The sequence below is a fragment of the Beta vulgaris genome, chromosome 5 (assembly GCF_026745355.1).
Source record: "Beta vulgaris subsp. vulgaris cultivar EL10 chromosome 5, EL10.2, whole genome shotgun sequence".
Taxonomy (NCBI): Eukaryota; Viridiplantae; Streptophyta; class Magnoliopsida; order Caryophyllales; family Amaranthaceae; genus Beta; species Beta vulgaris.
Genome location: NC_079206.1, coordinates 34,634,448 through 34,647,542, shown reverse-complemented (window position 1 = coordinate 34,647,542; position 13,095 = coordinate 34,634,448). Strand labels below are relative to the sequence as shown.

Sequence of the window (13,095 nt, the reverse complement as noted above, 5' to 3'; positions counted from 1 at the left end):
CTTAAATTATAAAATATAGCTTTCTTTAATGAGCTTCGAGACACTAATTGAGAAGGTGAATCAACAAAATGAGTTAATTATATATCAAAAGAGGGATTTATAAGTATTCAATTTTAGTTGGTCTATAAGAGAGTAAAACTGTCGTTGAAAGATCATAAGTTATCGAATTAGAAAAGTTGTTAATTTGCCTATGCACTTTATTTTGACAACTTTTTTTTTTTTTTTTTTTTGATGTAAAAGATAATATTGAAATGTAAATCATATGGAGAACTTATAAAACACACATACATTATACAAGTACTGTATATTTATATTTGTTTACTATACAAAATTATCATTTTCTAAACCATTCTTAATATTAAAATTGTGGTGGCTTAATATATTTTAAAATTATTTTTAGGAAGAAACTAATGAGTAAGGATTATTTCGAGTAGCAACGGGGAATAAGGTATTTAGGCAAAAAAGTAAAGTGGGAAACCCCATATGATACTCATTACGTCAGATGGAACGGGGAATAAGGTATGATATAGTACATCATCGAAATTGTGGTAATTTCAGGTAGCAACGGGGAATAAGGTATTTATACCCCATATGGTACTTATTCCGTCAGTTGGAACAAAATTTCTTATGATGTTTCAAAAAAGACAGTTTTTTTAGCCATGTGTTAAAAGTCAAGGACAATCCGTATCACATGATAGGTTTATATCTCCCAAGACCAGTTCTTAGTCATGGCTAATTTTATGTAGCCATAAAAATTCCCTAATAGTACTAATTTATGAGAAACATGGGAAGTCTAACACTTTAAGGCCATTTCGAGTAAAAAATGAAGATTGTAGTGTGGAGAGGGTTTCTAGGACAATTGACCCCTAAGTGGTTAGTGGGATAAGACCAAGTTCGTGCAACTTTTCTCCCTTTTTGAAGCAGTTGAGATCATTAATTTACCTTTGTCATCTCAACCCTTAGATGATGGCTTTGTGGGGCTACGCCAAAATTGGTATATTATATTCAATTATGTCATCACTTTATTAATTTTTCAAAGAATTCTCATACATAAGTTATTAGCGGTTCAATTGTATCGGAAGTGTGGAGAAAATATGAAATTTCAAAGTTCCTCTTAAGGTGTTGTTGGCTTTGCTTATGACTATGTTATACAACCTCCGTTCTTTTTCTACTGCAACAATTGAGTAATTTTCACGTTTGCCAATACACTATTTTAACTATTAATATCTTTAATTACTTTTTAGTAAAATTATACAAAATTGATATTCTGAAAGTATATATCGAGACGAATCTAACAAGACCCCAGATGACAATATTTTTCCTTACATAAAAATCATAATGTGTAGTGAAAGGTTATGATGGTGAATGGATAGTGTAAAAATCTCATTTTGCAATATTATAAAAATAGAATGGAGGGAGTATCTTCTTAATAAATTTTGTTTTGCACTAAAAAGAAGTCTTCCAAAACATATGGGTATTATTTATATGCTAAACAACTTTATAATTAATATAAAGGTATATATCTCTTAAACACAAAGTTTTTTTTTATCAAGTTAACGTAAGAATCGTTTACAAGTTTTCATTATAGCTGATACATATACATTGTTATTATACTAAATAGTTCCCGTGCATTATGCACGGGCCTAAAACCTAGTTACAATTATAAAACGAGGAAAATATCTTGCAAGAATTTCACTTCCAAATGTAAGCTAATGGACGCTAATGAAATTCATGTAGGAGACCGATAATCTTTTCAGATTTTTTGAATGGGGTGGACAAAAAAATTATGGAACTTTTCTCCATTTAGATGGGCTATCAATATTCCCATTAGTATCTCTAATCAATGACCACCTATTGAAGGGCTAAGGAGCTTCGTGTACTAAGATCGATATTAATTATTCCAAATCTAGTATTTGTTTAATTCAAGAATGAAATTAAAAATAAGTCAATCAAATAAAGAAAGTTATAATATCACATTTATTAGATGTTTGGTTTAAGTCTTAAAAAAAAAGGTTAATCATTACTATTGAGAAATCTATTTTGCTATTTGAGAAGGAAGACAAACTAGAGAATTCCATTACCATCAAATAATAGTAATAGATCGAGATAAATAATTAATTTCGTTTTGTAGAGCCCAAAAATGTCAAACCAATCATATTCTTAATACCAAAAATTAACATGAAAAAGAGAAAAAATTTAAGAAAAAAATTCCTCATATCACATTCAGCCGTTAAAGAATAGAAATTTCATTGTGACCACATTTTCCGAATCAAAATATCGTATCATCTGTGTGAAAACACTGAAAATTGCATTTGACATACGTACTTCAATCAATACATCATCATACTAGAATAATGAGAGCTAATCGAGCTTACTAATGGTCCAATAAAAGGTAGAAATAATACGGTATGAAAAGCTTTTAACTTGACATTTAGTTATGCAGCAACTTAATCAGGGGTGGGAGCGCCCTGGTTGAGCTCTGCAAATCTCAGACCAACACGCATTGAGTGTTTCAAGAATTTCTCAGCACACCGTTTGACACATGTCTCCTCCTGTTTGTCAAGAGTTTTACGTCTGAAGGAGTCGACGCAGTCAGTGAAGCATCTCTCCACCAGAGAATTGTACATCCTTAGACTGAAAATCAATTTTCATAAGATTTATTAACTGTCACATATCTAATCCAAATGGAACTGTGAATAGAATAAAAACATTCATGAGAGATGTTTGGAGACCACAAAATCACCAACTCTTTGTTCTATCTTGGAAGAAAAATTTTAGTTGAACTTGTTTACATCACTCAAAAGACGGTCTTTACTAAGCATAAAAATATAAAAGAAACAAATAGATCATGAAATGCTAGGAACTAAATACTAAAACAGTTCATATGATTCTAAGTTAGGCACTTATCGAGACCAAGTCCAAACACCAAGTCAACACAGACACACAGTGCAATGATAAACATTAATCAAATTTAGGCACTACAAGGCGAGGGCATCAGCACCAATAAGGGTTAGCCATAATATGTAGAAAAGCATTTTGCCACCCGTGAAACATATGAACCCATACTCAAACCCCATAGAAGGAAATTGAGCCCATTATATATTGTTTGGTTAAAAGAATGGACATAAACTAGGAGGTCTATAAACAACCAACCCTCACTGCAGGCACTAAAGCTCTAGTAATTAGAAACCTCAACAATGCTTAAACCCTATGAAGCATGGGCACGACTTCCAGACACCGTTTCCCTTACCGGGCACAGGTACAGGACGAATTCGCCTGGGATTCGTACCTAAAACGAATCTAACGAGGTGGGTACGGCGGTTTGAATTGGGTAAGGTTGGGATGAAGATGGTACGGGTTGGGGACGTATTTGAGAGGAAATCCACGTATCCAGTCAAGTTTAGTTAAAATTTAAAGGGGAAATATCAGATCTAAAGGATTTTGTTTGTATTTTCTTAATTATTTAATTTTTAATTACGATTTTGTTTTTTGTTTTATTTTTTCCTCCTCTCCTCACTTGTTTTTTGAATTTTTTGGTTGTTTTTTGAATTTTTTGCTTTTAATACTTTTCTAGTTTTTTACTTTTGTGACTGAGATAATGTAAATTAATAAGCTTATAATTTCCATTTAATTTATGAAAACTATGACATTTAAAGTAATATAAATCATTAAAACTATTCAATTTATTAATTTTATTTTTATTTATTTTTGCCAGATCTAAAGTGTACTTGTTTTCATCAAAATTTCATAGGACCAATTGAAGAGGAGCATCTTTCTCTTGTTTTGAGAAGGGTTCTTTACACAAAAGAAGCATTTGATGAGGTTCCTAGCCAAAGGAACCAAACTTTTCAAACAAAGTGCCTTGTTAAGGGCGCCTTTGTTCCATGATCATTGATGGAGGTAGTTGCACCAACGTGGTATCTACAACCATGGTGAAGAGGCTTAACCATCCAACATTAAATCATCCAAAACCATATAAGCTTCATTGGCTTAATGATGGCAGCAATATTGAGGTGACTAAACAAGCTTTAATTAGCTTTTCTTATGGTGATTTTTACAAAGATGAAGTTTTGTGTGATGTACTACCTATGGATGCATGTGATTTGTTATTAGAAAGGTCTTGACAATCTAATAAAGAAACTATTCTAGTAAGAACTAATATTGTAGCGGAAAGGGCATTTTAGATATTATTTGTTTTGGTTTACCTGATGAAGATGGGGGGTTTGGGGGGAATACCGGTGGATCTGGTGGTGTTTAAAAAAAATTTGGTGATGTTGCAACTGGAAGCTATGAAGCATGGGTACTTCTTCTAGGTCACGTACTCGTACCTGCACTCGTACCCGATATGTATCGGGTATGGTACGCGTACACTTTCCTAAAAGTTCAAAATATTGTCGTTTTCTGTCCACGTACTCGAATTCGCACCCGTACCCGTATCTGTCTATGTGCAACCTAGACTTAAGCACATTAGGTGGACTAAGCTACGGATCAGATAGACGCTACAATCGCGGTGGTTCTAGTCGAAGTAGGTTCGAGCTTTAAAACATTGAACTCGTTATTTGAGACCAGCTCAATTTGTGTTGCATTCAGATCATCAAGCTCTCAAATACATCAATGGCCAACACAAACTTAATCCAAGACATGCTAAATTGCAAATGTATTATCAAGGAGGCATTCTATGCTTTCTTTTATGGAGGCATGAGTTCTTGAATTTTGATTTCTTAAAGAGTTGCATGTAAAGATCCAGATTTCTCAACAATCATCAAAGAAGGTGCATTTTGCACCTATTTATTGCAACATGGCTTTCTTTTCAAGAATAACAAGCTATGCATTCCAAAGTGTTCCCTAAGGAAGCTATTGATACATGAAGTGCATGGAGGAGGCCTAGCTGATCATTTTGATATCAACAAAATAGTACATGTGCTCCAAGGGCACTTTTATTGGCCAACGCTAGATGGAGATGTTCATGGAGTTCTTGCTCGTTGTTCTACATGTCAAAAGGCAAAAGAGTACTTTTTACCAAGGTCTCTAAAAGCCCCTTCCAATCCCACATCAACCATAGGAAGATGTTAGCATGGATTCATTGCAGCTATGCCTAGAACACAAAGAGGCAAGGATGCAATCATGGTGGTCGTGGATAGATTCTCTAAAATGGGTCATTTTATTTCTTATAACAAAACAGATAATGCTATTCATGTTGCTAATTTGTTCTTTAAAGATGTTATAAGTCTTCATGGTGTTCCTAGGTCTATTGTTTCATATAATGACGTGAAGTTCTTAATTTATTTTTGGAAGAATTTGTGGAAGGTGCTAGGTACTAAGCTTCTTTTTAGTACTATGGCTCATGCTCAAACTAATGGTCAAATGACAAATAGGACCTTAACAACCTTGTTAAGGGACATTAGTGAACAAGTCTCAAAGAGATTGGGATTAAAGTTAGCTCATGCTAATTTTGTTTATAATGGATTGGATCGGATTCAAACTCTAATTGGTTTAGATTGAATTGGAAAATTGAAATCCAAATTTTGTTCAGATCCGATTGGGGCTTAATCCAAACTGTACACCGAAATTTTACCCCTACCTATGAGTAGAGGTGTCAATCTGGGTCACTGGCTGGGTTTGGGTTGACCCAAGCTGGGTCGGAATGATTTGGGTCGGAATAATCTGGGTGACACCGTGTCATGGGTCGGAACTGGGTGGGTCGGGTGAACTTGGGTCGGGTGAAACTGGGTGAGAGGAGCTCGGAAATGGGTCGGGTGAGACTGGGTCGGCCGGTATCTGGGTTGGGTGAATTTGGGTCGGAATGGAATAAGGTGAAGTTGGTCCAAATCGGCTTTCGGAATGACTTGGGTCAGAAGAAATCGGCTTTCGGAATAACTTGGGTCGGAAGAAATCGGCTTTCGGAATGACTTGGGTCGGAAGAAATCGGGTTTCGGAATTACTTGGGTCGGAAGAAACCGGCTTTCGGGTTACTTGGGTCGGAAGAAATCGATATCGGAATAACTTGGGTCGGAATAATTCGGCTTTCGGAATTACTTGGGTCGGAAGAAATCGGTTTTCGGGTTACGTGGGTCGGAAGAAATCGAAATCGGAATAACTTGGGTCGAAAGAAATCGGGTTTAGGAATTACTTGGGTCGGAAGAAATCGGCTTTCGGGTTACTTGAGTCGGAAAAAATCGATATCGGAATAACTTGGTTTGGAATAATACGGCTTTCGGAATTACTTGGGTCGGAATAAATCGGCTTTCGGGCTACTTGGGTCGAAAGAAATCGATATCGGAATTACTTGGAACGACTAAATATCGAACCGGCGGCTCCGTGGCGTATTGATTTGGGTCGAGATTGTTATAAACTTATAACTTGTGGATGTGGTATTGAGGTATTGTGATATTGTGGTATAGATTATAGTCATTATACTTTATACTTATAGTGGTATATTATAGTAATCTGTAATTATACTGATATTGTGAATTGTGATTGAGTCATTATTGTGAATTTTTTAATAATACATTGAATCATTAATACTTTGATACTTATATTACTAATTTGAAATGTTACTAAAGTAAGACTTATAACTTATAAGTTATACTTATAATCTTATATTATTGGGCCATTCACCATTATTGGCTATTGGTAATTGGCCTATTGCCTAAGTTACTAAGTATCACTCATTAGTTATTTACTTATTTAGTTATTCTCATTCATGATTGCATATGTATTCAAGTAACAAGTAACAAGTAACAACTAACATCTAACAAGTAAGTGAGTAACAACTAACAACTAACAACCATAAGGATTATTGATTATAGACTTATAGTGTTAGGGTTAATAGACTATTAACTTAAACATTTTGTTAGTTAGTGACTTACTCACTCTCAAGTCTGAATCAGTACAGTTACTATTAGTTATTCACTATTTAGTATTCTTATTGATGATTGCATAAGTACTCAAGTAACAACTAACATCTAACAAGTAACAACTAACAATTAACAATGATCAACGTTAATCACTTATCACTTAATCGAATATGTCAATATATCATATGAAAATGATACATAATCAAACACTATGTTAGTAGAGGATGAACATGATCGAATTTCATGTAAATGTGACTATGTTTTTTTAAGTTAATCGTCTCTAAGTTAATCGTATAACTTAGTAGATTGGTTCAATATAACAATGTTTCATTTAAGTTAATCGTCTTTAAGTTAAATTCATATTGAAACTCAAAACATCTAATTTGAATAGAAACAAGTTAATATTGGATTAGATCGATGTATCGATGTAAGTCGATTAGCTAATTCAAGACGGCGTAAGTTCGTTTAAGATAATGGATATTGGATAATATCAACAAATGTATCAATGTAAGTTTCCGGTAGATCATGATATTTTCGACAACAAACTTTCTAGGTCTTTTAATTTATTTTCTCTCTCTTTCTCTCACTTATTCATCGTAATTCTTTAGATTTTTTTGTTTCAAATTTGCTGGTTGATTTATTGTATTGTTACCGTTTCTTTTGGTTTGCAGAAATTCGGCTTAAGTTTAGCGAGATCAAAGGTGTTTTCTTCGCACTGCAGCAGATCAGAGAGAAAGCTGAACAAGATGGCCTGAATAAGGAGGAAATGATTTCTAGGTCTGTCATGAATTATTGTAAACCATTCTAAACCATTCTAGTACTACATTGGTAATAAAATTATTGTAAACCATTCTAGTACTATATTGATTATAAATTAGTAGAATGACTCTTGATATGATATAATAATATAACAAATGACAATCATATGTTTACAACAACAGTTATCGGCCGAGATCAATAAATGCATCACTTAAATACTATATAGTTATACAATTACTTAATTGAGTAATAGTGTGATAATTGTATAAACAACGCTATAAGGAGTCTAATAAAATATAATAATAATAATAATATACTTAAAAATACTAATAATAACTTCATAAAGGTAATTAAAATTTTAAATTATAATGAAATAATAATAATTAACTAATTATTAAATATTTTAAGTTACTAAACCAAGACAACAACTATTAAGATTATAAGAATATAAGATTATCAATCCATGTGCTAGGTCATCAATCCATGTGCTAGGTAATTCTATTTTTCTATTGGCTAAAGAATGATATCATGGATTATGATTTAGAACCATTGATATGAGAATGATTAAAATTTAACCATCAATTGTGTATTGAAACATAAAAGAGGATAAAAAAGATGGGATCTAATCTCATCCGTTGATAATATCAATCCAACGGATGAGATTGAATTTAGAAACCCTAATATTAGTAGGTATAAAAGAAGTGTATTTGCTCCCCACAAATTTCATCTGCCTCCATCATCCTTTGAGTCTCATCTGTTCCTTCTATCTCTCCTCACCACCGCCACCGACACTTACCCTCTCTCCTCACCACCGCCACCGACACTCACCCTCTCTCCTCACCACCGCCACCGACTCTATCTTTGACTCTCTCCCTAAAATTTTCTTTTCTGAAGATTTGTCCAAGAGCAAAGTTGATGCTGGGGAAAATGTCGTTTTATCTACTGAAGAAGCAGAACCTGTAGATGAACTTCATGCGAAGGATGAAGCAGAGGATCCTAACTCTGGAGATGCAGAAGCAATGGAAGATTATCCTGTAATGGGTCTTATGACAGGACCAAAGAAAGCTGATGGAGCTGAAGACACTGAAAGTAAAGTTGTACCAAGTAAAGCTGATGTCGTCGCCGGTCTTCGCTGGTCGGTCTTCCGTCTTAGCTCGTAGCTCGTCAGTCTTCGTTCGTCACTCGTCACTCGTCACTCGTCCGGCCAGATCTAGTTCTGTTCAAGATTTTTTTTTCCATTTTTTAGTTTAATTTGTTAATTTTTGTGTTGATTAATTTTGTTTTTGTGTAATAATAATATCGTTCAATTTTGTCCCCAAATTTATTGACTTTTGTGTAATTTCATATAATTTCACATTTATTTTTTTTGTGTAATTTTTATGCAATTTCACTAAATTTTGAGTTTTTTGTATAATTTATTATAATTGCAGATTTTTTATGAGCTCATATGTTGTTGTTTAGTATAATGTTATGAGAATTTGAGATAATATTTGGTAAAATATTAAATTGGATAATTTTGTAAAGAAAAATGAGGAAAATTTAGTAGAATATTAAAATGGGATAATAAATTTAGAGTATAGGATTTAATAGGATATTTTTTAATATTATTTGAGAATAAGGATATTAGGTAATTATAGAAAATATAAATAAGTAAATGATATTTAAAGTTTAACTCTTAAATTAAATGTAATTTATTTTTTTATCTAATTAATTATTAAATATAAGAAAATTTATAAATTTATAAATTTAAATGATTTTATAGATATATAAAAAATTGGGTCGGGTTTAGTTGGGTCGGGTGGTTATAGGGTTGGGTCGAAACTAGGTCGGTGATAGCTGGGTTGGGTCACAACTGGGTCGGTGATAGCTGGGTTGGGTCACAACTGGGTCGGTGATAGCTGGGTTGGGTCACAACTGGGTCGGTGATAGCTGGGTTGGGTCACAACTGGGTTGGGTGGTAACTGGGTTGGGTGATAACTGGGCGGGTTTAACTGGGTCATTGGCGGGTGAAGTTGGGTGCGGGTCATTTTGGGTCGGAAACGGGTTGGGTCTGGATCGTTATTCACGGGTACAACTGGGTACGGGTACAACTGGGTCGGCCCAACTCAGGTTGGGTTACTAATTCCACGGGTTAAACTGGGCACGGGTGAACACTGGGTCGGAATGGGTCGGCTTTCCAACCGACCACTCTCGGCTCGGAACAGGTTGGGTCTGGGTCGCATGCGGGTTCACCCGTGGGTCGGCCCAGTTTTTGACACCTCTACCTATGAGGCAGGTGCTCGTTAAAGAGCCACTGAAAAGTTGAGGAAGAAGAAAAGTCCACAAAGGATGTTGGGCAACGTATGAAAAGCCGAAAGAAGAAATTAACGATTTCTCCACATTTTGGGACATGTTATCTATGGATGAAAAGCTCGTCAAGTGTAGGAAACATTCACATTGGTTTCTTGGACGTTTGACCACCTAATCATGAGATATTTGCAAAAAGATGGAAAAAGGTCCTTAAAAACGAATTTCATGAGCTCTTTCGGCTTTTAGCTTATTTTAATAGTATCTCAAGATCTTTGTTAGATGAGATCTTTTGGCATGTTGTAATATAAGTAGTCAGCTGCTTGGACTTGATTAATGAAAAATGTTAGAGTTCTCTCAATTTGAAACAAGTGTATTTTCAGTCCAAAATCGGGTTTGGTTTTGTTTCTTCTAATATCTTTATTGTTTGTTTGTCATCCATTGAGGTGAAAGTTAAGCTCGTGAAGTAGGTTGTAGGACAAGTTGTTTCACCTTGTCTTAGCCTTGTTTGATGATTGTTGGGTTGTGACTTGTGATTGTGGCAGTAGTATGTCCTAGAACAAACCGGGTGAGTTTACTTTGGTTCCTTTGTAGTTCGATTCTTAATTTATCTTAACTAATGCTCTCATGTACGTAATCTTTATGTATCAAAATATATATAATATATACTAGCAAATTATGCATGCGATGCGTGCCGGATTTTTTTTGTCAAACTGAATTCGAGTCTTTTTTGGCATAAACAAGGGTAAAATTTAAACATTAGACATTCTTTGGGGTTGAAATTCGTAGGTTTAGCATCTATCACTTAACACTTTTTTTTTTACTTAAATTTTCTTTTAGATTTTTAAATTAAAAACCTCCGTTTTCTTTTGTTATTCTTATTTGTATTTTTTTTTTTTTGAGAGAAAATTGTTCAAAGTAGGAAGAACTTTTGGAAAACAGGTTGTAATAGATTGTGTTTGTAAATTGATTGATAAGATATTTGATTGATGTAATATTCCATATTACTTTTTCCAACATAAATGTACTCAATCTTATAGTTAATGATTTTTTTTGGTGGCTCAATTTTACTTGATTGCGATCGACATTTACATTAATTTTTTAAGCTATATTTGAGTTCGGCTTTGTTTTTCCTCTTTTTTTTTGTAATAGTTGATATACTAATGAGCAGTTAACTAAATTTATAGGGGACACAATAGCTCTCGTCTATGTAGCACGGGTACTTCTTCTAGGTCACATACTCGTACCCGTGCCCGATACGATACATATCAGGTATGGGTAAGCGTACCCATTCCTAAACTTTCAAAATCTTACCATTTTCCGTCCCTGTACCCGTATCCGAACCCATACCCGTATCCGTCTATGTGCAACCTAGGCTCTCGTTCACTTATACGCGCTCTGAAGACAGATAGCATCTCATACTCTAAGAAATCAAAACTCAGATATCAGAATATTATTTCTATTGAATATTCAGCAAGTAATCTTAATTTTCATAACAAACAATAATGTGAATAGCAAACCATAACAGAAAATTTTCACCCAAAAATTATAATAAATAACAAACAATTGCAAATAAAAATGCAACACCAAATTTCTCTACGCAGATAACTAGCTCTTCAAAGTCATCAAATTTTCAGTCATTAGTCATTACCGCCGTAAGATGTAAATGAGGAAGATCTGAGAAGGAGGAAGAGGAAAAGGAAAGATACCTGTCTCGAATCTGAAGCTGGTCGATCATGGCAGCCATTTTCATCTTATCTTCTTCGGGAAGATTGTCAAGATCTCCGAGCATGTTCTTATCCATCTTTGAATCTCGCCGTCCTATTCCTCTGCTTTAGTCTTTCGCGAAAACCCTCTCGTCTGTAGTTCGCTATATCCTTCGCCAGCTAAAACCCTAAGCGCCGCATTCCTGGCCCTATGTAGCAATGTTTGGTCTTTAGGGAGGGGCATTTATGGTACAAAAGCAATCAGTCATTTTTTTTGTTTGGTGGAAAAAGGAGAAAGTATATGCGCATACTCGATATGGGTCAACTGTGTCCATATCGGGGTATGTTAGTAATTTTGCCAGAAAAAGACAAAAAAAGTTGATTTAAACAACTCTGATCATCTTGGAGAGAAATCAGATCAACTATTATATGAATCAGATCAACTACAATATGAATCAGATCAACTACAATGTGAATCAGATCATGAATATATGTAAGTAAAAACCCCAAAAAAATATAAAAAAAAAGAAAAAGTTGTATTTATTTATAACTTTGCCCCGGTATTTACAAATACTGTTTATGCGCTTATCAGCGCTCGTGGAAAAAAGGGTAGACTATTGAGGCCTAGTTTCACTTTCAACATTATCCACACTTTTTAATTTTTTATTTTATGAATTACTATCTCTGTTTTTTGTTGACATGTTTTTGTTGTACATATATGTCAATTGCATTATTTTAAACTTTTATATCTCTAATTATCAATAAACAAAAATTACAAAAAGTTGATATTATGAAAATATACATTAAGATAAATCTACCACTATCCCACATGAATATATTTTGTCTTAAGTATAGATCACAAAAGATAATCAAAGTTACAAATGCGAATAATATCAAAAGTCAAAACGGGTCACCTAACAAAAACGGAGGAAGTAGTATTTTGATCCGAGCGATGTCTCGCGTCAGTTACAGTAAACAAATATGTTATATTCTTAAATTTTATTTTATTTTTTTTGCCACTTTTCATTTTTTTGTCCATTAAGAAATTGAAAAGTTTACGTTATTACGTAATAAGTAAAAAAATCTGAAAGGTTTGAGTTTTAAGAATAATGGTAACATAATATGACATCAATAGTATATTGTGAGTTACGTAATAAGAATATCAAGTAGTACTTGGTCTAGTGGTTTGGTTTATATCTCACGACCTTGAGGTTATGGGATCAAACCCCACTAGAGGCACTTTGGGGGTGGGGATTTCCCCTTATCATTCCCCATTACTCCTAAGGGGTCTTGCCTGCAAACCCTGGATAGATTGACCTATGTGAGGTTCCGGTCCGGTTAGAGTGTCATCTTCTTACCTTATTAGAAAAAAGTTACGTAATAAGGGTGTTAGAGATGTATATACTTGTTTAACTTTTTCAAGTCAAATATATTTATTATAAACTTTTTCATATTATATTTCAAACATTAAACCATAAAGTCACAGT

General features: G+C 34.0%; 1 protein-coding gene across 1 annotated transcript; it reads right to left on the bottom strand.

The window, feature by feature from the left end:
* Positions 1–2,195: 2,195 nt before the first annotated feature.
* On the bottom strand, positions 2,196–11,844 carry LOC104893616 (mitochondrial import inner membrane translocase subunit Tim9). The gene is made up of 2 exons (XM_010679744.3): positions 11,612–11,844; positions 2,196–2,634 (listed from the first exon to the last, which is right to left on the bottom strand). Exons 1-2 carry the CDS (start codon positions 11,704–11,706, stop codon positions 2,448–2,450), a joined length of 282 nt encoding a protein of 93 aa, XP_010678046.1. The 5' UTR covers positions 11,707–11,844; the 3' UTR covers positions 2,196–2,447.
* Positions 11,845–13,095: the final 1,251 nt, after the last annotated feature.

Bases quoted from the DNA above. Each gene is read 5' to 3' on its own strand.
- LOC104893616 (XM_010679744.3), bottom strand. From the start codon at position 11,706: ATGGATAAGAACATGCTCGGAGATCTTGACAATCTTCCCGAAGAAGAT. The intron at 2,635-11,611 runs GTATCTTTCCTT...ATTGATTTTCAG, and splicing joins CAGCTTCAGATTCGAGACAG to TCTAAGGATGTACAATTCTC.